This window comes from Manis javanica, chromosome 12 (genome assembly GCF_040802235.1).
Source record: "Manis javanica isolate MJ-LG chromosome 12, MJ_LKY, whole genome shotgun sequence".
In the NCBI taxonomy this organism is placed as follows: Eukaryota; Metazoa; Chordata; class Mammalia; order Pholidota; family Manidae; genus Manis; species Manis javanica.
The window spans coordinates 31,851,120-31,877,647 of NC_133167.1; the positions used below are offsets into that span (position 1 = coordinate 31,851,120).

The 26,528-nt window shown below is 41.1% G+C and overlaps 1 protein-coding gene across 6 annotated transcripts in view; it reads right to left on the minus strand.

Moving 5' to 3' along the window:
• The window catches only part of KIAA2012 (KIAA2012 ortholog), a 129,534-nt gene that overhangs the window by 24,001 nt on the left and 79,005 nt on the right, over positions 1-26,528 (minus strand). For all 6 annotated transcript variants that reach the window (XM_037009186.2, XM_073218331.1, XM_037009184.2 and 3 more), the window contains 2 exons: positions 23,955-24,092; positions 9,512-9,584 (listed from right to left, as the gene is read on the minus strand). In XM_037009186.2, the coding sequence (XP_036865081.2) occupies positions 9,512-9,584; positions 23,955-24,092 (211 nt within the window). The remainder of the gene's footprint in view (positions 1-9,511; positions 9,585-23,954; positions 24,093-26,528) is intronic.

Consider the following 26,528-nt stretch of genomic DNA (forward strand, 5'->3'; position numbering starts at 1 on the left):
ATACAGGAATAAAACAAACTCTGGAAGGATTTAAAAGCAGAATGGATGAGATGCAATAGGCCATTGATGGATTAGAAACCAGAGAACAGGAATGCATAGAAGCTGACACAGAGAGAGATGAAAGGATCTCCAGGAATGAAACAATATTAAGAGAACTGTGTGACCAATCCAAAAGGAAAAATATCTGCATTATAGGGGTACCAGAAGAAGAACAGAGAGAAAAAGGGATAGAAAGTGTATTTGAAGAAATAATTGCTGAAAACTTCCCTAAACTGGGGGAGGATATAGTCACTCAGACCACAGAAATACACAGAACTCCAAACAGGAGGGACCCAAAGAGGACAACACCAAGGCAGATAATTATTAAAATGGCAAAGCTCAAGGACAAGGACAGAGTATTAAAGGCAGCCAGAGAGAGGAAAAAGGTCACCTACAAAGGAAAACCCATCAGGCTATCATCAGACTTCTCAACAGAAACCTTACAGGCCAGAAGATAATGGCATGATATGTTTAACGCAATGAAAGAGAAGGGCCTTGAACAAAGAATACTATATCCAGCATGATTATCATTTAAATATGAAGGAGGGATTAAACAATTCCCAGACAAGCAAAAGTTGAGGGAATTTGCCTCCCACAAACCACCTCTACAGGCTATTTTAGAGGGACTGCTCTAGATGGAGCACTCATAAGGCTAAATAGATGTCACCAGAGAAAATAAAATCACAGCAAAGAAAGCAGACCATCCAAATACTAACTAAAGGCAAAAAATAAAATCAATTACCCACAAAAGCAGTCAAAGGAAACACAAAATAGCACAGAATAAAACACCCAACATATAAAGAATGGAGTAGGAGGAATAAGAAGGGAGAGAAATAAAGAATCATCAGACAGTGTTTATAATAGCTCAATAAGTGAATTAAGAAAGATAGTAAAGAAGCTAACCTTGAACCTTTGGTGACCACAAATCTAAAGCCTGCAATGGGAATAAGAACATATCTTTCAATAATCACCCTAAATGTAAATGGACTGAATGCACCAATCAAAAGACACAGAGTAACAGAATGGATAAAAAAGCAAGACCCATCTATATGCTGCTTACAAGAGACTCACCTCAAACCCAAAGACATAAACAGATTAAAAGTCAAAGGATGGAAAAAGATATTTCATGCAAACAACTAGGAGAGAAAAGCAGGTGTTGCAGTAGTAGTATCAGACAAAATAGAATTCAAAACAAAGAAAGTAACAAGAAATAAAGAAGGACATTACATAATGATAAAGGGGTCAGTCCAACAAGAGGATATAACCATTATAAATATATATGCACCCAACACAGGAGCACCAGCATACGTGAAACAAATACTAATTGAATTAAAGGAGGAAATAGAATGCAATGCACTCATTTTAGGAGACTTCAACACACCACTCACTCCAAAGGATAGATCCACCAGACAGAAAATAAGTAAGGACACAGAGGCGCTGAACAACACACTAGAACAGATAGACTTAATAGACATCTATAGAACTCTACATCCAAAAGCAACAGGATACACATTCTTCTCAAGTACACATAGAACATTCTCCAGAATAGACCACATACTGGGCCACAAAAAGAGCCTCAGTAAATTAAAAAAGATTGAAATTCTACCAACCAACTTTTCAGACCACAAAGGTAAAAAACTAGAAATAAATTGTACAAAGAAAGCAAAAAAGCTCACAAACACATGGAGGCTTAATAACATGCTCCTAAACAATCAATGGATCAATGACCAAATCAAAATAGAGATCAAGCAATATATGGAAATAAATGACAACAATAACACAAAGCCCCAACTTCTGTGGGACACAGCAAAAGCAGTCTTAAGAGGAAAGTGTATAGCAATCCAGGCATATTTAAATCCCAAATGAATAGTCTAACATGACAATTATCGAAATTGGAAAAAGAAGAACAAATGAGGCCTAAAGTCAGCAGAAGGATGGACATAATAAAGATCAGAGAAGAAATAAATAAAATTGAGAAGAATAAAACAAAGGAAAAAATTAATGAAAACAAGAGCTGGTTCTTTGAGAAAATAAACAAAATAGATAAGCCTCTACCCAGACTTATTAAGAGAAAAAGAGTCAACACACATCAACAGAATCAGAAATAAGAAAGGAAAAATCACGACGGACCCAACAGAAATACAAAGAATTATTAGAGAATACTATGAAAACCTATATGCTAACAAGCTGGAAGTCCTAGGAGAAATGGACAATTTCCTAGAAAAATACAGCCTTCCAAGACTGACCCAGAAAGAAATAGGAAATCCAAACAGACCAATTACCAGCAATGAAATTTAATCAGAAATCAAAAAACTACCCAAGAACAAAACCCCTGGGCCAGATGGATTTACCTCGGAATTTTATCAGACATGCAGAGAAGATATAGTACCCATTTCCCTTAAACTTTTCCAAAATATAGAAGAGGAGGGAATACTCCCAAACTCATTCTACAAAGCCAACATCACCCTAATACCAAAACCAGGCAAAGACCCCACCAAAAAAGAAAATTACAGACCAATATCCCTGATGAACATAGATGCAAAAACACTCAACAAAATATTAGCAAACCGAATTCAAAAATACATCAAAAGGATCATACACCATGACCAAGTGGGATTCATCCCAGGGATGCAAGGATGGTACAACATTAAAAAATCCATCAACATCATCCACCACATCAACAAAAAGAAGGACAAAAACCACATGATCATCTCCATAGATGCTGAAAAAGCATTTGGCAAAATTCAACATCCATTCATGATAAAAACTCTCAACAAAATGGGCATAGAGGGCAAGTACCTCAACATAATAAAGGCCATATATGAAAAACCCACAGCCAACATCATACTGAACAGCGAGAAACTGAAAGCTTTTCCTCTGCGATCGGAACAAGACAGGGATGCCCACTCTCCCTACTGCTATTTAACATAGTACTGGAGGTCCTAGCCACGGCAATTAGACAAAACAAAGAAATACAAGAAATCCAGATTGGTAAAGAAGAAGTTAAACTGTCACTATTTGCAGATGACATGATATTGTACATAAAAATACCTAAAGACTGCACTCCAAAACTACTAGAGCTAATATCGGAATTCAGCAAAGTGGCAGGATACAAAATTAATACACAGAAATCTGTGACTTTCCTATACACTAACAATAAAACTAATAGAAAGAGAAACCAGGAAGACAATTCCATTCACAATAGCATCAAAAAGAATAAAATACCTAGGAATAAACCTAACCAAGGAAGTGAAAGACCTATACCCTGAAAACTATAAGACACTCTTAAGAGAAATTAAAGAGGACACTAACAAATGGAAACTCATCCCATGCTCCTGGCTAGGAAGAATTAATATCATCAAAATGGCCATCCTGCCCAAAGCAATATACAGATTAGATGCAATCCCTATCAAACTACCAACAGCATTCTTCAATGAACTAGAACAAATAGCTCAAAAATTCATATGGAAACACCAAAGACCCTGAATAGCTAAAGCAATCCTGAGAAGGAAGAATAAAGTGGGGGGGATCTCGCTCCCCAACTTCAAGCTCTACTACAAAGCCACAGTAATCAAAACAATTTGGTACTGGCACAAGAACAGAGCCACAGACCAATAGAACAGAATAGAGACTCCAAACATTAACCCAAGCATATATGGTCAACTAATATTTGATAAAGGGGCCATGGACATACAATGGCTAAATGACAGTCTTTTCAACAGATGGTGCTGGCAAAACTGGACAGCTACATGTAAGAGAATAAAACTGGATCACTTTCTAACCCCATACACAAAAGTAAATTTGAAATGGATCAAAGACCTGAATGTAAGTCATGAAACCATAAAACTCTTAGAAAAAAACATAGGCAAAAATCTCTTAGACATAAACATGAGTGACCTCTTCTTGAACATATCTCCCCGGGCAAGGGAAACAAAAGCAAAAATGAACAAGTGGGACTATATCAAGCTGAAAAGCTTCTGTACAGTAAAGGACACCATCAATAGAACAAAAAGGTATCCTACAGTATGGGAGAATATATTCGAAAATGACAGATCCGATAAAGGGTTGACATCCAAAATATATAAAGAGCTCACACACCTCAAAAAACAAAAAGCAAATAATCCAATTAAACAATGGGCAGAGGAGCTGAATAGACAGTTGTCTAAAGAAGAAATTCAGATGGCCAACAGACACATGAAAAGACTCTCCACATCGCTTGTCATCAGAGAAATGCAAATTAAAACCACAATGAGATATCATCTCACACCAGTAAGGATGGCTACCATCCAAAAGACAAACAACAACAAATGTGGGCGAGGTTGTGGAGAAAGGGGAACCCTCCTACACTGCTGGTGGGAATGTAAATTAGTTCAACCATTGTGGAAAGCAGTATGGAGGTTCCTCAAAAAACTCAAAATAGAAATACCATTTGACGCAGGAGTTCCACTTCTAGGAATTTACCCTAAGAATGCAGCAGCCTAGTTTGAAAAAGACAGATGTACTCCTATGTTTGTAGCAGCACTATTTACAATAGCCAAGAAATGGAAGCAACCAAAGTGTCCATCAGTAGATGAATGGATAAAGAAGATGCGGTACATATACACAATGGAATACTACTCAGCCATAAGAAGAAAAGAAATCCCACCATTCGTAACAACATGGATGGAGCTAGAGAGTATTATGCTCAGTGAAATAAGCCAGGCAGAGAAAAACAAGTACCAAATGATTTCACTCATATGTGGAGTATAAGAACAAAAGAAAACTGAAGGAACAAAACAGCAGCAGAAGCACAGAACCCAAGAATGGACTAACAGTTACCAAAGGGAAAGGGACTGGGGATGATGGGTGGGAAGGGAGGGATAAGGGTGGGAAAAAAAGAACGAGGCCATTACAATTAGCATGTATAGTGTGTGGGGGGCACAGGGAGGGCTGTGCAGCACAGAGAAGACAAGTAGTTATTTTACAGCATCTTACTATGTTGATGGACAGTGACTGTAATGCGGTATGTTGGGGGGACTTGGTGAAGGGCGGAGCCTAGTAAACATAATGTCCTTCATGTAATTGTAGATTAATGATAACAAGAAAAGAAAAAAAAACCCCACAGCCTACATCATACTGAACAGCAAGAAGCTGAAAGCTTTTCCTCTGAGATGGGGAACAAGACAGGGATGCCCACTCTCCCCACTGTTATTCAGCATAGTACTGGAGGTCCTAGCCATGGCAATTAGACAAAACAAGAAAATACAAGGAATCCAAATTGGTAAAGAAGAAGTTAAACTGTCACTATTTGCAGATGACATGATATTGTACATAAAAATCCCTGAAGACTCCACTCCAAAACTACTAGAAGTAATATATGAATTCAGCAAAGTTGCAGGATACAAAATTAATACACAGAAATCTGTGGCTTTCCCATACACTAACAATGAGCTAATAGAAAGAGAAATCAGGAAAACAATTCCCTTCACAATTGCATAAAAAAGAATAAAATACCTAGGAATAAACTTAAACAAAGAAGTGAAAGACCTATACCCTGAAAACTATAAGACAGTCTTAAGAGAAATTAAAGAGGACACTAACAAATGGAAACTCATCCCATGCTCTTGGCTAGGAAGAATTAATATCATCAAAATGGCCTTCCTGCCTAAAGCAATATACAGATTTGATGCAATCCCCATCAAACTACCAACAGCATTCTTCAACGACCTGGAACAAATAGTTCAAGAATTCATATGGAAACACCAAAGACCCCGAATAGCCAAAGCAATCCTGAGAAGGAAGAATAAAGTCGGGGGGATCTTGCTCCCCAACTTCAAGCTCTACTACAAAGCCACAGTAATCAAGACAATTTGGTACTGGCACAAGAACAGAGCCACAGACCAGTGGAACAGAATAGAGACACCAGCCATTAACCCAAACATATATGGCCAATTAATATACAATAAAGGAGCCATGGACATACAATGGGGAAATGACAGTCTCTTCAATAGATGGTGCTGGCAAAATTGGACAGCTACATGTAGGAGAATGAAACTTGATCACTGTCTAACCCCATACACAAAAGTAAATTCGAAATGGATCAAAGACCTGAATGTAAGTCATGAAACCATAAAACTTTTAGAAAAAAACAGGCAAAAATCTCTTGGACATAAACATGAGCAACTTCTTCATGAACATATCTCCCCAGGCAAGGGAAACAAAAGCAAAAATGAACAAGTGGGACAATATCAAGCTGGAAAGCTTCTGTACAGCAAAGACACCATCAATAGAACAAAAAGGAACCCTACAGTATGGGAAAATATATTCATAAATGACAGATCCGATAAAGAGTTGACATCCAAAATATAAAAAGAGCTCACACATCTCAACAAACAAAAAGCAAATAATCCAATTAAACAATGGGCAGAGGAGCTGAACAGTTGTCTAAAGAAGAAATTCAGATGGCCAACAGACACATGAAAAGACTCTCCACATCGCTTGTCATCAGAGAAATGCAAATTAAAACCACAATGAGATATCATCTCACACCAGTAAGGATGGCTACCATCCAAAAGACAAACAACAACAAATGTTGGCGAGGTTGTGGAGAAAGGGGAACCCTCCTACACTGCTGGTGGGAATGTAAATTAGTTCAACCATTGTGGAAAGCAGTATGGAGGTTCCTCAAAAAACTCAAAATAGAAATACCATTTGACGCAGGAGTTCCACTTCTAGGAATTTACCCTAAGAATGCAGCAGCCTAGTTTGAAAAAGACAGATGTACCCCTATGTTTGTAGCAGCACTATTTACAATAGCCAAGAAATGGAAGCAACCAAAGTGTCCATCAGTAGATGAATGGATAAAGAAGATGTGGTACATATACACAATGGAATACTACTCAGCCATAAGAAGAAAAGAAATCCCACCATTTGTAACAACATGGATGGAGCTAGAGAGTATTATGCTCAGTGAAATAAGCCAGGCAGAGAAAAACAAGTACCAAATGATTTCACTCATATGTGGAGTATAAGAACAAAGAAAAACTGAAGGAACAAAACAGCAGCAGAATCACAGAACCCAAGAATGGACTAACAGTTACCAAAGGGAAAGGGACTGGGGAGGATGGAAGGGAAGGGAGGTATAAGGGCAGGGAAAAAGAAAGGGAGCATTGCGATTAGCATGTATAATGTCGGGGGAGGCATGGGGAGGGCTGTACAACACAGAGAAGACAAGTAGTGATTCTACAGCATCTTACGATGCTGATGGACAGTGACTGTAATGGGGATTGTGTGGGAGACTTGGTGAAGGGGAGAGCCTAGTAAACATAATGTTCTGCATGTAATTGTAGATTAATGATAACAAAATAAAATAAAAAAAAACACAAAAAACAAGAATTGTAATTTTATTCTTTCCTTGGACTTTTGGGGGTGGGGAAAAGGGGAGGAAAGGAAAGTTTTGCATTTAAAATAAGAGCAGTGTCCCAAACATTCTTTGATTTGGAGGTTGCTGATGTGACCTGTCTTGCAAACACTTGCATGCGGTATTGTCCCCAACTCCAAGACTCATGTATTCCCACTGGTTCACTGCTTATAATTAACCATGAAGATCACTACTTAATTTAAAGGAGAAAAAAAAATCCTGAAAATTAACCTTAAGACCTATGATGGGAAAATGGACCCTTAAATAGTTTTAAAAAAATTCCTTGGCACTTCCTCCTTTTTTCCTTCAAAGATTTGAAATCCTTTTTTAAACATTAGCATTTATCATTCAGGACAGGCAAATGCCTTCTTTGGTTTTCTGCTGTGCCATTTCACTGTGTTAAAGACTGTCTGAATAACTTTTATGGAACTCAGCTGGAGCCTGTCCCTCTGTCATGAGACAGGAAATCTGTTTCGACTGACTTGGCCATTGCTTAGATTTGGCCATGTTCTGCACTGACTAAAGCCTCCATTGTACTTGGCCAGGACCTTGGAGCTGTGTCTGTTCACATTCTGCATATGTGATTTACCATATGGAAGATCTGAGACAGAATGTGTTTCCCTGGCCATTGTCACTCAGCTTTGAAAATGCAGGAGGCAAGAGACTTATGTTAACAGAAACCCTGCTTAAAAGCTTGACCAAACTGAGGAATTGGGCTACCATAATGTTTTGTTGTCTGATACCCAGAAGCAGGGAAATCTTTTTAAGTGAGTATAAAAATTAATTTTTTTTCCACTAGAATGTCATTGAAAAATCTGTGACTTTGCACACTTATCCCCCAGTGAGTTCTTTTGGTTTCCCTCACCCCATAGGGTCCAGGGGAGATAGGAAGGGTTGTGGTGTCACTTCACAGGTAGGTAAACTGTGATCATGAAAGGGCAGCTATTTGGTCACTATGATATCCAAGCCCAGATTAATATTCATTGAAGAGCCTCTGTACATGAATTACTTCATTTTTTCCTCCTTCAAACTTATGAGGGGAGTACGATTTTCAGTCCCAATTAAGGACGCAGAGGCACCGAGAAGTTAAGGCAAAGGTAGTCCAACTCCAGAGCTCACGCTCCACTTAGCTGCTCAGACCAGCTGCTGCTAGCTTATATAGAACACCTTATGTGAATTAGAGAAATGTGCGCCACGAGAACGGCCAAGTGGAAAAAGGAGCCCCCTTAGGTTGGCTGCACCCAGGGCTGGGAATGCTTGGCTTAGGGAGGACAGCACAGGCTGCATTTCAGGCCTCACTTGCTCCCTCTGCTGGACGCCTTTGCACAGCAAACAACCGGCACATTCCGACTGGCTAGCCCTGTCTCTATTCCTTGAGAAGGCAACAGTCTCACACACCTGTTCCCACTCCGGTGAGGTGCAAAGAGGATAAAGAACAGCTCTGCTCCCTGGGCCTAGTCAACTGCAGCATTATGCAGTATTCTCAGGTGTCCCCCGGGAGGAGCTTAGCATCTAGCTCAAGGTCTGGGAATAGGAGCTAGGCCAAAAAACCCACTTCTGGGCCCAATATTTCCTAGAGTCATCATTATTAAATGCAGCATAATTTGGGGAGGAAGCCTTTCTCAAGTAGCTCTGGCCACCCAGAGCTGCAGGTAACAGGGGCTAGTCTCTTGATGCTGTTCCCCTGTCTGTTGGAATATTATCCCTCACATAGAATATGCTCCCAAACTTGTATGTCCAAGGCCCGGGGAAAGCGGGAGGAGTAGGGAGGTGGGGGTGCCTGTGGGCCTTTTTGTAATGCCCTAGGGTCTCTACTCTCTTCCATCTATCTGCAGCCTGGCAGGAAAGTAATCTTTTAGTAAGTCCAAGGACATAAAAGCATGTTATTATCAGTTGGTTTGTGATACACCAGGAACACACTGGAGTCTGAACTCAGCACTGGTCAATATTCTGACTTCCAACTCATTACCTGAGAGGAAATGGAAGGGTCATTCCACATTAGAATCTTTGAACAGCGCAAGTTTCATCCGACAATTATTGTGATAAGACTTAAAACCCAACGCCTGTCTCTACCTTGGGCATCTTGAAGATTTCCTCTGAGGGGTTCTCCTGGTTCTTCATGATAATCCAGTTCATCTCCGTTTTCCTATTAGGTTAACATACAACAAAAAATATGTAAGGCAAAATAAACACAAACACTCTGGTGGTCCATGACCTTTTGTAAAAGGAAACCCAGTTTTCTTAGTTGTTTCTTTTCCTCTTTTGTCAATTTATTTAACGTAAGTGTCCAAAGTCTGCAGCCAGCATGAACAGCCCTGAAGAGCCAGGCTGGCTTGGCTGCAGTGCTGAACACTGTAGCTTCTTAGCTGCCCTTTGCTTGTGGGGAGGCTGTCCCATTCATCTGTGCAGTGCTGCATGCCTGGCCTTCCCAGAGCTGGTGAGAGGCATGTTGCAGGCAAAGGCCAACTAGTGGAAGCAAGCAGGATACCTCCAAGGGCTTGGTGGAAGACCGTAGAGACTGAGAAAAGAGGGGAGGGTGGGTAGAAGCCAGACCCCCAAGGCCTTGAAGGGAGATTAAAGACTTTGGTCTTTATCTTGAGAACAATTGGAAGGCACCAAAGGTATAAAGCAGGGGAGCAAAAGGGTCAGATTGTCCTTTTATGGGGTGTCCAGGATTACCACAGATTTGTTTCTTATCACATTTAATCCCCTCTTCCTTCTTTCTCTGAGTGACCCAAGCTGCTTGTAATCCTACTATCCAGAAATCTCTGCAGCAGTGGTTCTCACCCTTGGCTGCACATTAGAATTATTTGCAGAGCTTAAAAAAAAAAAGGATTTCCTGTATCTAACCTCAAATTATAAAATCAGACTTTCTGGAGTTAGGGCATTTTTAAGGCTTCTTGGGTGATTCCAATATGTAGCTGGGATTGAGAGTCACTGATCCTCTAATGTTAGAAAAGCAGGTCATTGGTAGCCTAAGTGAGAGGGTTAGTCAGTGACCCAAGTCTTGGCTTTTGTCACCTGAACCTCTGCTTAATCTACAGCTTCATTTCAGCGAGAGAGAAAGGCTCTGATATGGACGGCCCTGGAAGTCTCTCCTAGGACTAAAGTTCCTCACCCTTTAGGGGTAGTCGGTCTCCCACTTTACTATCAAATACTCAAGCTGCTTTGGAAAGAGACAATTAATTATCTGCTAATTTGTTTGACATTCTTTTCTCATTCTATGGCTTTTTACCCTGTGTGTTTCTCACGTGTTAGCTTAGTATTTGTAGATGATGAGATGTTCTGACATAAAAAAGCTGGAGCAGGTAAGTAATTTTCTTTCTTTTGATTTCTCATTTTGGAGACAAAGCAGATTTGGCCTAGGTGCAGTAAAAAAGAATTCATCCTTGAGCAAATGGAAAGGTTTTAAAAAATTATTGCAGAAAAAATCTGCCTCAGTCATAGAAAAATGAGAAGTTAGAAGACTAGAGATGAGATAAATTGAAATGAAATTCTTGTTTATAAATCCTTTTAACCTAACAGGAAATTGAATTAAAAGAGAGAAACAAGCTGCTTCTTTTGGAAGAATTTTAAAGCCAAGAAGGATAAACCTTAAGTCTTAACAACATGCAGCTATGAGCTTCAGAGGAAAGAAATATTTTTCTCATTTCACAGATGAGGGGATGGAGGCAGAGAGAATCATATATTTGGAAAGACTCTTCTGGTAAGTCCCTGTTAGAAAAAGTGATAGTCAGACGATCACGGGAAGATGGTGTTGTGAGTAGTTCAGAGGAAATCTCCTCCCCAAAACATATATATTTATGAAAATACAATAAATACAACTATTCCTAAAAGAGACACCAGTGGATGTAGTACAACAGCCAGGATACAGCTACATCTGTGAGAACTCAATATCACATGAAGGGGTAAGATACAAGCCGCGGCCAGGCGGGACCCGAATGCTCCCCCATCCCAGAACCCGGCAGGAAGAAAGGAGTTAGAATGGGGAGGAAGTGAAAGCCCAGGACTGCTAAACAAACAGCTCTAGAAAACCGCACCCGGAGCGCAGACACAAGGTGCACAGGGTGCTGGATATTAGAGAAACAGAAAAGCAAAACCTGTGGGCAGATCTCCACAACCGGTGCCCCTGAGACAAAAGAAAAGTGAGTGCTTTCTGCAAGTCTTAAAGAGACAGGAACCCCATAGCTGGACGAAGTCATCCCAGCACACTTAGCCAGCAGCTGGGAATCCTGGGGAACCTTAGGTGCCCTAAACCCCAGGAAGGCAGCGCAGCTCTGAAGCCCCTCAAGGCACTAAGCAGCCTGCCAGTTGTTCCTCCAACTGGCACGGACCCCGACACACTGGCCCTGTAGCGGGAGAGTGGCAGCATGTACCGGAGGCGGCAGCGCCAGAAGGGAACAGGAGCAGATCGTGTGCACCAATGGCACCAGAAGGGACCAGGAGATGCTTGTGCGAGCCCACAGCAGCAGTGACTGAAGAGCCCAGGTGCAGCTCGCGTGCACCGGCAGCAGTGGAGCCAGAGGAGCCAGGTAGAGGCCCATGTGGGAGAGCCCCACACACACCTGCAGCAGAGCCAGAGGGAGCAGGCGCACTCCCAGCAGCCAACTGGAATCCCAGCCCAACGCACAGCCGCCCAGGCCAGAACCAAAGGCCGCTGCTGCCACACAGCTGCCTGGCAGGGGTGCCGTTATCACGGAGGAGCGCACCTGGCGTTCCTGCCACTCCCCGCAGGGCTCCGCGCTGCTCTGTCGGAGACCCAAACTACAGCAGTTTAGGGGGCTAACCCGGTGGCTGATCCAGGAGTGTGGGTAACTGACACAGGCAGCGGAGAAGGGCAAGGCATCCAGCAAGCAGGAAAGGACTTTCTCCTCCCAGCTGACATACCCGCAACCTGCCTACAGCCACCGCTATCACCATGAAAAGGCAAAAAAATTTAGTCCAGTCCAAGATAGTTCAGACAACATCTGAGAGAGGATCTGCAGAGACAGACCTAACCAGTCTCCCTGAAAAAGAATTCAAAATAAAAATCATAAAAATGCTGACAGAGCTGCAGAGAAATATGCAAGAGCTAAGGGATGAAGTCCAGAGGGAGATTACTGATGTCTGGAGGGAGACTACAGAAGTGAAACAAACTCTGGAAGGTTTTATAAGCAGAATGGATAAGATGCAAGAGACCACTGATGGAATAGAAACCAGAGAACAGGAACGCATAGAAGCTGATGCAGAGAGAGATAAAAGGATCTCCAGGAATTAAACAATATTAAGAGAACTGTGTGACCAATCCAAAAGGAACAATATCTGCATTATAGGGGTACCAGAAGAAGAAGAGAGAGAAAAAGGGATAGAAAGTGTCTTTGAGGAAATAATTACTGAGAACTTCCCCAAACTGGGGGAAGAAATAGTCGCTCAGACCGTGGAAGCACACAGAACTCCTAACAGAAAGTACCCAAGGAGGACAACACCAAGGCACATAATAATTAAAATGGCAAAGATCAAGGACAAGGACAGAGTATTAAAGGCAGCCAGAGAGAGAAAAACAGTCACCTACAAAGGAAAATCCATCAGGATATCATCAGACTTCTCAACAGAAACCTTACAGGCCAGAAGAGAATGGCATGATATATTTAATGCAATGAAACAGAAGGGCCTTGAACAAAGGATACTGTATCCAGCACAATTATCATTTAAATATGAAGGAGGGATTAAACAATTCCCAGACAAGCAAAAGTTGAGAGAATTTGCCTCCCATAAACCACCTCTACACGGTATCTTAGAGGGACTGCTCTAGATGGGAGCACTCCTAAAAAGAGCACAGAACAAAACACCCAACATATGAAGAATGGAGGAGGAGGAATAAGAAGGGAGAGAAATAATCATCAGACTGTGTTTATAATAGCTCAATAAGCGAGTTAAGGTAGACAATAAGGTAGTAAAGAAGCTAACCTTGAACCTTTGGTAACCACAAATCTAAAGCCTGCAATGGCAATAAGTATATATCTTTCAATAATCACACTAAATGTAAATGGACTGAATGCACCAATCAAAAGACATAGAGTAATAGCATGGATAAAAAAGCAAGACCCATCTATATGCTGCTTACAAGAGACTCACCTCAAACCCAAAGACATGCACAGATTCAAAGTCAAGGGATGGAAAAAGATATTTCATGCAAACAACAGAGAGAAAAAAGCAGGTGTTCCAATACTAGTATCAGACAAAATAGACTTCAAAATAAAGAAAGTAACAAGAGTAAAAGAAGGACATTATATAATGATAAAGGGCTCAGTCCAACAAGAGGATATAACCATTATAAACATATATGCACCCAATACAGGAGCACCAATATATGTGAAATAAATACTAACAGAATTAAAGGAGGAAATAGAATGCAATGCATTCATTTTGGGAGACTTTAACACACCACTCACTCCAAAGGACAGATCCACCAGACAGAAAATAAGTAAGGACACAGAGGCACTGAACAACACACTAGAACAGATGGACCTAATAGACATCTGTAGAACTCTACATTCAAAAGCAACAGGATACACATTCTTCTCAAGTACACATAGAACATTCTCCAGAGTAGCCACATACTAGGCCACAAAAAGAGCCTCAGTAAATTCCAAAAGATTGAAAACCTACCAACCAACTTTTCAGACCACAAAGGTGTAAAACTAGAAATAAATCGTACAAAGAAAGCAAAAAGGCTCACAAACACATGGAGACTTAACAACATGCTCCTAAATAATCAATGGATCAACGACCAAATTAAAATGGAGATCCAGCAATATATGGAAACAAATGACAACAGCAACACAAAGCCCCAACTTCTATGGGACACAGCGAAAGCAGTCTTAAGAGGAAAGTGTATAGCAATCCCGGCATATTTAAAGAAGGAAGAACAACCCCAAATGAACAGTCTAATGTCACAATCATTGAAATTGGAAAAAGAAGAACAAATGAGGCCTAAGGTCAGCAGACAGAGGGATATAATAAAGATCAGAGAAGAAATAAATAAAATTGAGAAGAGTAAAACAATAGAAAAAATCAATGAAACCAAGAGCTGGTTCTTTGAGAAAAGAAACAAAATAGATAAGCCCCTAGCCAGACTTATTAAGAGAAAAAGAGAGTCAACACACATCAACAGAATCAGAAATGAGAAAGGAAAAATCACGACAGACCCCACAGAAATACAAAGAATTATTAGAGAATACTATGAAAACCTATATGCTAAGAAGCTGGAAAACCTAGAAGAAATGGACAACTTCCTAGAAAAATACAGCCTTCCAAGACTGACCCAGAAAGAAACAGAAAATCTAAACAGACCAATTACCAGCAACGAAACTGAAGCAGTAATCAAAAAACTACCCAAGAACAAAACCCCCAGGCCAGATGGATTTACCTCGGAATTTTATCAGACATGCAGAGAAGACATAGTACCCATTCTCCTCAAAGTATTCCAAAAAATAGAAGAAGAGGGAATACTCTGAAACTCATTCTATGAAGCCAACATCACCCTAATACCAAAACCAGGCAAAGACCCCACCAAAAAAGAAAACTACAGACCAATATCCCTGAGGAATGTAGATGCAAAAATACTCAACAAAATATTAGCAAACCGAATTCAAAAATACACCATGACCAAGTGGGATTCATCCCAGGGATGCAAGTATGGTACAACATTAAAAAATCCATCAACATCATCCACCACATCAACAAAAAGAAGGACAAAAACCACACGATCATCTCCATAGATGCTGAAAAAGCATTTGACAAAATTCAATATCCATTGATGATAAAAACTCTCAACAAAATGGGCATAGAGGGCAAGTACCTCAACATAATAAAGGCCATATATGATAAACCCACAGCTAACATCATACTGAATAGCGAGAGGCTGAAGGCTTTTCCTCTGAGATCGGGAACAAGACAGGGATGCCCACTCTCCCCACTGTTATTCAACATAGTACTGGAGGTGCTAGCCACGGCAATTAGACAAAACAAAGAAATACAAGGAATCCAAATTGGTAAAGAAGAAGTCAAACTGTCACTATTTGCAGATGACATGATATTGTACATAAAAAACCCTAAAGACTCCACTCCAAAACTACTAGGGCTAATATCAGAATTCAGCAAAGCTGCAGGATACAAAATTAATACACAGAAATCTGTGGCTTTCGTATACACTAACAATGAACCAATAGAAAGATAAATCAGGAAAACAATTCCATTCACAATAGCATCAAAAAGAATAAAATACCTAGGAATAAACCTAACCAAGGAAGTGAAAGACCTATACCCTGAAAACTACAAGACACTTTTAAGAGAAATTAAAGAGGACACTAACAAATGGTAACTCATCCCATGCTACTGGCTAGGAAGAATTAATATAATCAAAATGGCCATCCTGCCCAAAGCAATATACAGATTCGATGCAATCCCTATCAAATTACCAACAGCATTCTTCAATGAACTAGAACAAATAGTTCAAAAATTCATATGGAACTACCGAAGACCCCAAATAGCCAAAGCAATCCTGAGAAGGAAGAATACAGTGGGGGTATCTTGCTCCCCAACTTCAAGCTCTACTACAAAGCCACAGTAATCAAGACAATTTGGTACTGGCACAAGAACAGAGCCACAGACCAGTGGAACAGAATAGAGACTCCAGACATTAACCCAAACATATATGGCCAATTAATAACAATAAAGGAGCCACGGACATACAAGGGGGAAATGACAGTCTCTTCAACAGATGGTGCTGGCAAAACTGGACAGCTACATGTAAGAGAATGAAACTGGATCACTGTCTAACCCCATACACAAAAGTAAATTCGAAATGGATCGAAGACCTGAATGTAAGTCGTGAAACCATAAAACTTTTAGAAAAAAACATAGGCAAAAATCTCTTGGACATAAATATGAGTGACTTCCTCATGAACATATCTCCCCAGGCAAGGGAAACAAAAGCAAAAATGAACAAGTGGGACTATATCAAGCTAAAAAGCTTCTGTACAGTAAAGGACACTATCAACAGAACAAAAAGGAATCCTACAGTATGGGAGAATATATTCATAAATGACAGATCCCATAAAGGATTGACATCCAAAATATATAAAGAACTCACACACCTCAACAAACAAAAAGCAAATAATCCAATTAAAAAATGGCCAGAGGAGGTAAATAGACAGTTCTCTAAAGAAGAAATCCAGATGGCCAACAGGCACACATTGCTAATCATCAGAGAAATGCAAATTAAAACCACAATGAGATATCACCTCACACCAGTAAGGATCACCATCATCAAAAAGACAAAGAACAACAAATGTTGGCGAGGTTGTGGAGAAAGGGGAACCCTCCTACACTGCTGGTGGGAATGTAAATTAGTTCAACCATTGTGGAAAGCAGTATGGAAGTTCCTCAGAATGCTCAAAATAGAAATACCATTTGACCCAGGAATTCCACTTCTAGGAATTTACCCTAAGAATGCAGCACTCCAGTTTGAAAAAGACAGATGCACCCCTATGTTTATTGCTGCACTATTTACAATAGCCAAGAAATGGAAGCAACCTAAATGTCCATCAGTAGATGAATGGATAAAGAAGATGTGGTACATATACACAATGGAATATTACTCAGCCATAAGAAAAAAACAGATCCTACCATTCGCAACAACATGGATGGAGCTAGAGGGTATTATGCTCAGTGACATAAGCCAGGCAGAGAAAGACAAGTACCAAATGATTCACTCATATGTGGAGTATAAGAACAAAGGAAAACTGAAGGAACAAAACAGCAGCAGAAGCACAGAACCCAAGAATGGATTAACAGTTACCAAAGGGAAAGGGACTGGGGAGGATGGGTGGGAAGGGAGGGATAAGGGTGGGGAAAAAGAAAGAGGCCATTACAATTAGCATGTATAGTGCGTGGGGGGCACGGGGAGGGCTGTACAACACAGAACACAAGTAGTGATTTTATAGCATCTTACTATGTAGATGGACATTGACTGTGAAGGAGTATGTGGGGGGGACTTGGTGAAGGGGGTAGCGTAGTAAACTTAATGTTCTTCATGTAATTGTAGATTAATGAGACCAAAATAAATAAATAAATAAACAAATAAATAAAATAAATAAAAAAGAAAGAAAAAGTGATAGTCTTAATTTGAAATTCTGTATGTTGCTTAGAAAAGTATAAAAAAAACCGTAATGTTTTATATATATGAGCACACATGTGGAATGACTTATACCTAAGGTCATTTATTGCAACAGATTGGGAACAACCTAAATATCTCATCAATTGAGGATTCCTCAACTAAATCATGTTTATTCATATAATGGATTACTATGCAACAGTTAAAAAGCATCTCTACAAATTAACATATAAAGAACTCCAAGGTAAGGTAGTAAAAAAAAATAAGACTATGAACAATGTGTATACTATGTTAAGTTGTGTATCAAATACTGTCTATCTGTATATATCTGTATTACTTACACATGTATACTACAACCGAGGAAGGGCATACTGGAACCTCCTAACGGTGTCAGAGAGGAGGGAACTGAGCACCTGGGAGACATACCTTTCATACTTAAAGTTTTAAACCTTTTGAGTATATATTGGATTCAACATCTGAATAAAAACAAAAGAATAATAAAATGCTACCTGTCACTTTTAATGCAAGTTACAATGCAACGGCTAGATCAAGTGATTGAAACCAAGGTACTAACACTTGGTGAGTGAGCAAAACCAACCAAAGGACTGAGCACTGAAATCCCACTTCTGTCATTCTGGCCAAGTCACTTGCTCTCCATCTGTCCATTTAGCTCACGAACACTGATTGAGTATCTGTTGTGTGCCAGGTACTGTGTGAGGCATTGGAGGCATAAAGCTGAAAGGTCTGTTTTTAAGAGACTCACTGCCTTGTGGAGAAATGATAAGAAATCTTCACCCTCGCAATGCAGTGTAAAGGCTGTGAGAGATTTTGAAGGTTTCTGCAGGATCTCCTGGGAGGCGAAGCCAATTAGGCTGCGATAGGTTTGCTTACCAGTGGACATGGTGCCAAGTCTTGCAGAGAAGAGGAGGTAGGGCAGCTCCCAACAGAGGGAGTAGAATGTGCTGGTGAGAAAGTAGTTTTGTGTGGCTGCAGTTAAGAGGCAGTGTGAGTTAGACATGGGTCACATCTTGTATGTAGCAGTTTAGAGTTTAAAAAATTGCATTTGTTACATTTTTTTATTTATAAAAGAAATACATCTTTGATGCAGGATTTAACCAGGCCAACAGGGATGTAGTAAGGAATTGCAAGCAAACTAGTGTTATGACATTGCTGAATTTAGAAAGAGCACTGGCTGCAGTGTGGTGTCATAGGGCTGGGGAGGGTTGGTGGTGGGTGGGGAGAGAACAAACACCGTGAGCACAACTACAGTGCTGAGACCAGGCAGGAGAGGCAGCTGCCTGAGTGGATGAGGTACAGGTCCTGGGGACAGACTCGGCACTGGAGCCCTGACTCCTACACTTCGTGCCTTACAGATCATGTGAGTTACTTAATGCCTGAACCTCAGTTTCTTCAGCTGACAGGGCTGGATCCGGTGACCTGTCCTTGGACGATCTTCTGTCAGTCCTGCCCACTACCCTCATGCACAGTGCCCCATCTGAGCCTGGTACCTCTAGGCCCACAGCTGCTTTCACAAGGAACTGCCAGGAGGATGGGGGAGCCAGCTGCATGACCTATCACTGGACCTCAGCCTTAACATCCAAGAAATGGACGTGATAATAAATATTGTCCAGAGTGCCTAATAACCTTGATTAGGAAAATACATTTGGAAATTTTGTGTAACATACCATGTAACACATCTAAATAACACAAGAAATGACTTTCTTGATGGAAGAAAATCAGTATTTCATTTGAGAGTTTCAACTTCAAGGTAATAGAACTTTTCTTGTGTGTTGAAAAGACACCATACTTTTTTCTTTAATGAAGAGCACTGATTTATGAAAATCCTAAGGTATTTTGTGTTATTTAGATTAAAAAATATTATTAAATCTATGCTCCTCTGCCAGGTTCTGAACCCAGAACAAAAATATATGATTAAATTATTTACTGGAACAGAATTACAGGCTTCACCAGTATCAGGTGTGGTAGGTTTCATGGTGCTGACCCTGGCTCCCAGTGCTGCCAGCCATGTCACCAGTTGTCATCTCTCACCTATTCTCAGTTTCATCATCTTCACGGTGGCAATCTGCACACTTACCAGGAAGGGAGTTGGGAAAATTAAATAAGGTTCAGTACGTGAGAGGCCTGCCCCTTAGCAGGGATTAATGAATATTTTTTCCCTTTTCCTTTATGAATTGAATCCTTTGTAGATGGGAACATTCTTTGAAAATGATTAGTTCATATAATTCTCACCTTACTGTTCTATCATCTCCATTTTACTAAAGTAGAAGCAGAGTCCCAGAAGCATTATAAGGCCACTCAGAGTCAGAGAAGACCCAGAGCTTCCCAAATACTGGTCTGGTACCTTAATATTGATAATAGTTCACTTAATCCTGGGCCTCCTCCTTTTAGAAACATAACAACACCCTGCATATTTTTCCTGGCAATATTAACACTGAGGTGTCCTGGAATCATTCCCTCTTGAGACAAGCTTATGATCCCTCTATAACTCTCCTGCCAGTGGTCAAAAAAGCACCAGAACTTGTTTCTTGAGGGATCTGCTCCATCTCTGGACATCTTAAGCCAAATATTGTTTCCCTGTTACTTCCACTCACTGAAATCCATGCTGTCCCTCCCTAAATGACTGTGGGATTCAGTGGCAGTGATAGTCATCTGCTTGGTAGAATGTGCCCTCATCTGCCTGCATAAATAAAACCTGTGGCTGGCCCCAAATTAGGGCGGGATTGTTGCTCAAAGTCTTGTACCCAATTTTAGGTAGGTTCCTCTACCTGGAGTTTGAGGTACCAAGTGACGGTTGTGATGAAAGTGCCTGCAAAAAAATCTCTATCCTAATTTATTTACTAATTACCATTTCTTTTTGCAAAAAATAGATTTGTAAAAACATGGCTCAATTTTTCTGTGATGTCTCCTGATGTCTACAGATGTCTCCTCAAATCTAAGCCTGATAGAGATTATCCTATAGAAAGGGCTAATGGGGTTGTCTTCAGTGTTATAAAGAAGTTCTTTAACTTGAGGAATCCACATGTAATAACTGAAAAATGAACATGACTCTCCCCTAGCAACTGTGCCTGCCTCTGCCACAGTTTCGTGCTGATATTACCTGTTTCTCTATTTATATCCCTCTTAGATTATAGACTTCTTGGAAGGCCAGCGATGGAGAGGATTTGTGATTCATCTGTGTATTCTCAGTGCCTATTGTAGTGTCTGATACACACAGGATGCTCAATATATGTTGTCTGAAGGGAACTGAGTGATTATTGGGAGAGAAAACTTTACTTTGACTCCACAGAATGCAGGCGGGAGTGGGGGGAAAGGAAGAGTCCTGTAGGGTCAGAAAATCTTCCTTCAGCAGATTCGATGAGTGCTCAGGGATTAAATGTTGTAGAAGGAGCGGTGCTGGATGCTTAGCTAACACGGTAGCTAGTGGTTTTGATTGGGTAGGACTCAGATGGGGTCTGCAGTGAAGCTTTGTGGTAGATGGCTAAAAACATGGGCTCAGAAACTGAGCTGCCTTTAAATCTTGTTTCTGTCAGTTACCAATCATATGATATTCAGGAAGTTAGTTACCTAACCTCTCAGTGCCTTGGTTTTCTAATCTGTAAGATGGGAGAATGCTACCTAGTTCTTAGATGTGTTTCGTGAATTAAATGAGCTTTTGCCTGTACAGGTTAGGACAGAGCTTGGCACAGAATAAGTGCTCAGCAATGTTAGCAATCGTTTCCATCTCTTTCCATTCCCCTTTTCTGCCTCAATATTTTCATCTCTTATCCATATCCTCTGAAATGCACAATGCTTTCTACATGTACCAGGCAAAAACTAATGAAATGCCCTGAGGACAGAAAGGAAATGCACACATGAAATGTGTAGAAAGAGTTGGTTTCTATACAGCTCCAGATACTGAGAACAGGCTGGCTGTCTTTCTCTGAACTCACCATCCTTTTCATCGTTGAGATTCGTGTCTTCCTACAAGGCTGTCCCTAAGAATCCAAGAGCTACAATGCCAACAAGAAGAAGGGCTTCCTAAGGAAACTAGTTAACACAGAGAATTCCCAAGAAAAGGAGTTTTTTGGGAGTCCGAAAGCCTATTACTGCTGTGAGTCTCCTGAAGAAGCAGGCTGAGTTACAGTTTCTGTGAGTCTCAGAAAGGGTGGACTGGAAAGTGGGCCTCAGGAATGACAATGCTTTTCCTCTATAATATGGTGCCCAAATTGCCACACAAGTGTAATACAAAACCACTGTGGGCACGAAATACACAAAAAAGTATTGTGAAATTCCCCACTCTGAATTCTGTAGTTTCTAGATGTTCATAAATGCGTTCTTATCTTATTTCCATAGCAAAAAGATCACCTTTGAACATACTATACATATTGCCAGGAGAATAAGGGTCTCACTCCATTTTGTTTGTGATGTATCCCAAATGCCCAGCAAGTGCTGGACACATCAGTAGTAGATGCTCACTGCAGGTCAATGAATGAGCAGTGATGATGATGATATCTCATCCAAGAAGGTACCAACCACAATTTTTTCAAGTCCTAAGGGAAGACCTAAACTATTAATAAGACAAAAATGTTAGTTTCATTAATAGAAGTGTTTTGGGATGAACTGTGTTCTCCAAAATTCATAGGTTGAAGTCCACATCCAGTACCTCAAAATGTGACTGCATTTGGAAATAGTCTTTAAAGAGGTAAAATGAGATAATTAGGGTCGGCTCTAATCCAGTATGACCAGTGTTTTATAAGAAGAGGAGTTTAGGATGTGGATACACACAGAGGGAGGACCATGTGAAGACACATGGGGAAGATGGCCATCTACAAACCAAAGAGAAAGGCCTCAGAAGGAATCAATCCTGCTGACACCTTGACCTTGGAGTTCTAGCCTCCAGAATTGTGAGAAAATAAATTTCTGTTGTTTAATCCACTCAGTCTGTGGTAGTTTGTCATGGCAGCCCTAGCAAATTAATACACTAAGAAATGAATCAAGGTAATTATTTTGAGTACTTGTAAGCAAACATCTTTTGTTTTGCTGCCCAGAATCATTCTCCCTTATTCTGGCTTTAAGTACCCTATTTTCCTCTTTGAAACATGTCAGTCCCAACTGTTAGTGCCTGTGGCTCTGAGCTGGGCCAGTTAGTGCTGATATTCCATTCCCCTGGCCATGGGGATTCATCTGGACATGGGCCAGTGGCCCAAGTCAGGCCAATGAGATTCTGTTCTGGAATGATCTAGAAAGGAGAAGCTGGTGGTCATCTTGCCACCATGGTGAAAGAGCCTATCTAACAGAGGAAAGCAGAATGTAGCCATGGAGAGAGAGAGAGATGGACTTGGGGCAAATACATGACCCTTAATCAAAGCCGCTCCTCACAGAGCTGGGGCTGGGGTACCCAGAGAAGACATGACCTGAGAACTCTGGGTCAGCGAGGTTAGGAGGGTCACAATACTTTTTTGTGTATTTCGTGCCCACAGTGGTTTTGTATTACACTTGTGTGGCAATTTGGGCACCATATTATAGAGGAAAAGCATTGTCATTCCTGAGGCCCACCCCCAGAGCTCCTGCCAGTCTCTAGCCCTGGGTAGTGTCACCATCATAAACCCTGAAAATATTTGGTTTTCTTCTCCTTTTCTTCTGTCTTTCCTGGTCACTTATCAAGGGCCTGGTGTGTCATCTTCTAGGGCGGCACGAAGGATCTGAGATCCCTGAATATAAAGCCCTGCTTTGCTCCCAATCAGTTTCTTATACTCCATGGTCATTTACTTCCAGTTCATTCAGCTCTGAGCAGGGCAAACAATGGGTAGGAAAGGGGCCCTAAGCCAGAGGGCTGTGGGATGAAAAGGCGGGTGAATTTATGGAGCAGGTACTGACCACCTTCCATGTGCCAGGTGCTGTGTTAGATGCTGGGGCAGGAGGGAATATTGCCGAGATGGGCGAGTTGCAAAGAGCTTACTATAGTTAACTCAAGAATCAGACTCCCCTACAGTAGGGTTATCAGCTCGACCTAGTTACAGTGGTAAAACATTAACAATTATTTTAGCTACTGTCAAGATAAAATTAATTATATTTGCCTGTTTTATGAGGTGATTTAAGGTTATCCTTTCTCCTCTCTGTTCCCTGTCCCCTGTCACCCAAACCATACACCCAGCTGATTTGTCCCTGATGGCTGGCTATGATTATTGTCCTAATTTGTTCTTTCTTCGTCTGCTACGAACTGCCTATTTTCTGTCCCTTCTGATAAAGCATCAACTCTGAGGGACTTCTGAAGCTGTTTTTGTACCATGCAGAAATGTATTAACTGGAATGCCTGTGTATGTGTCTATAAAACCCCTCGTCTTCTCAGTGTGAGATCACCTTCAGGAACGGCGTCATGTCGATGTACAGCTTCCGCATGTAAAATTCTTTTCTGTTTGAACATATCAGCTCTTTATTTGTACAGTTTTGAAGCTCCCCTGTCTTCTGAGCTGCTGCCTCCAAGGACTGCTGGGCTCCCTGTGAAGAGAAGCAGAAAGTCTGGCTTCCGTAGGAATGATACACAGTGCGACAAGAGCTAGTCCAAATCCCCAAATATTTATAGAAAGTAATTTTTCATCCTTGGAACACTAATCTTAACACCTATTTTTACCATTGAAGGCCCAGGGGAGCCCTGTATAGAGAATAATCCGAGACTGGTTATTAATTCATACCTGGGGACAGGGTAATGAGAAAGTAGAAAAGGAACCTTACTATGTAACAGGGTTGTAATCATTTTATTTAACCCTCACAACCCTGTGAGATAGGCACTGCTATTCCCATTTCACAGATGAGTAACCGGAGGCTCTCAGAGGTCAGTAACTTGCCCAAAGCCACACAGCAGGTACATGGCAGAACGAACATCATTGTCTGCCCAAGACAACTTTTTTAATGAGACCCTTCTGATACCTCTATAGCTTCCATGTTCCATGAAGGGTACTCAAGTCTGTCTTGTTGCAAATAAAGTTAGAGTAACATTCCCATTTATTTCCAGACTTGCAATATGTTTGATGTGTTAGGAAGACTGATTTGAACAAATCAAACACAGAGGGAAGGAAGAAGGCTCATAGAGGGTCAGGAAGGGCCCAGCGGCTCTCCGATCTGTTGGGCAATGCTGTCTCCTGTTACTGCAACACGCCAATGCAGTCTCATTTCCCAGCACTATGAAGTCTGATCTGCAGGTGCCTTCCAGCCCATGTCCCATACTCCAACCTGGGTGATCTTTCTGAGATGCAAACTGGACCACGTCACCCTTCTGCTTAAAATCTTCAAAGGCCCTTGCCCTCAGGATGAAGGCCAATCTGCTTAAAAGGTTTTCAAGGCCCTAACTGCCTGGCCCTGGACAAATATTTATTGAGTGCCTTTTCTATGCCCGGCAGAACAGATACAGCCATGCAAGAAGCAGACTGAAGTGTCTACTGTCATGAAAATTCCACATACATTCCACTGAGAGGGAAGGGATAATAAACAAGCAAGTGGAGCATAAGTTATGTCTGAAGATGACTTGTGCTATGGAGGAAAAGAAAAGTAGAGAGGAGAGTGAGGATTATCTGGAGATAGGGGTAGAGGCTGCAATTTTAAGCAGGGTAGTCTGGGAAGGCCCACCAAAAATTCAATGTGTGAGTAAAGCTCTGAAGAAGGTGAAGGAATGTGCTGTGGGGCTCTCTGTGGGAAGTGACCTCACTGTAGGGACAGCAAGTGCAGAGAGCTGCCATGAACACTGACCTTTCAGTTCCTGGAGAAAGGCCATCACCCATAGCCTTCCCTCTCCTGGGAACACACTCCTCCCTTCTAATTCCTCCTCATCCTTCACAGGTCTGGCTCCTCTGGGCCTCCCACGACATCCCAGAGCACAGAGTGCTTTCTGTATGGCTCACGATGATGCTCATGCTGTGCATCAACCTCTCTTCCCCACTAGCCAGTAAGCTCCACGAGGGCAGGAACCGGCTGTCCTTTTCCCATGTCACAGCAGCCTGGCATATGGTCTGGAAATGAATATGCACTTGATACCTATTTGCTGAACAAAAGACCAATGATCACAATGGGGGCACACTGTGTTGTGGCCCAACTCAGTTAAAATGGAGAGGGCCAACTAAGTCACCTTTACAGGGAGTGTGTGTGGCCTCTGGAGGCCTGTCCTCTGCCTAGCACTCGCTCCTCATTCCCAAAGAGGGGAGTTGTTATTTTTCAGGGCTGATTTGCTGGGGTCACATACATTGGTGTGCCGTGAGATCACCCTGGGTGTGGATTTGATCATATCCACATTTTTGGGAGACAAGCTCTCAGATGTCTGTGTTTCTGGGTAGTCCTAAACTCTCCCTCACATAACATGTATCTTACCTTTAACTATTACTGATGAATTAACATTTGGTAGGTCCCTACAAGCAGCCATTATTGTGATGAACACCCACACCCTTTTCCTTTGTTTTGAAATGTGGCTAAAGATAAAGATATTTCTGGGCAAATATATAACCAACTTTTTGTCATCTCAGCCATATATCTATCTGATTAGCTTCTTGGAGTGAGACAGCCCTGCCCAGTTTCTAGATCAAATGAAAGCACTTGATCCCTGCTAGAGTCAAACAAAGCATTTTAAGCTTTCTAGCTTCCAAAATCCAAAATAGAAATCAGACAATACTGACTTGAGGGAAATTTCTCTATTGATCTCAAAGAGAAGATTTTATGTTAGCCTAGAGGACAAAGGTATAACCATGACCAGTTCCAATGGCTCAAATTACTTTAACTCCTTAGGGTAGTGCTCACATTAAAGACTGGGGAGTTGACAGGCTTTGAGAGAAATCCCTCCAAATCACTAGACCTATAAATCTTTTGATAAAACAATTCACTTGACTCACCTCCCTAATGTTTAGGGGCTAGCAATTCTAGTTTGATGGAATGCATTCAGTGAAGATTCAT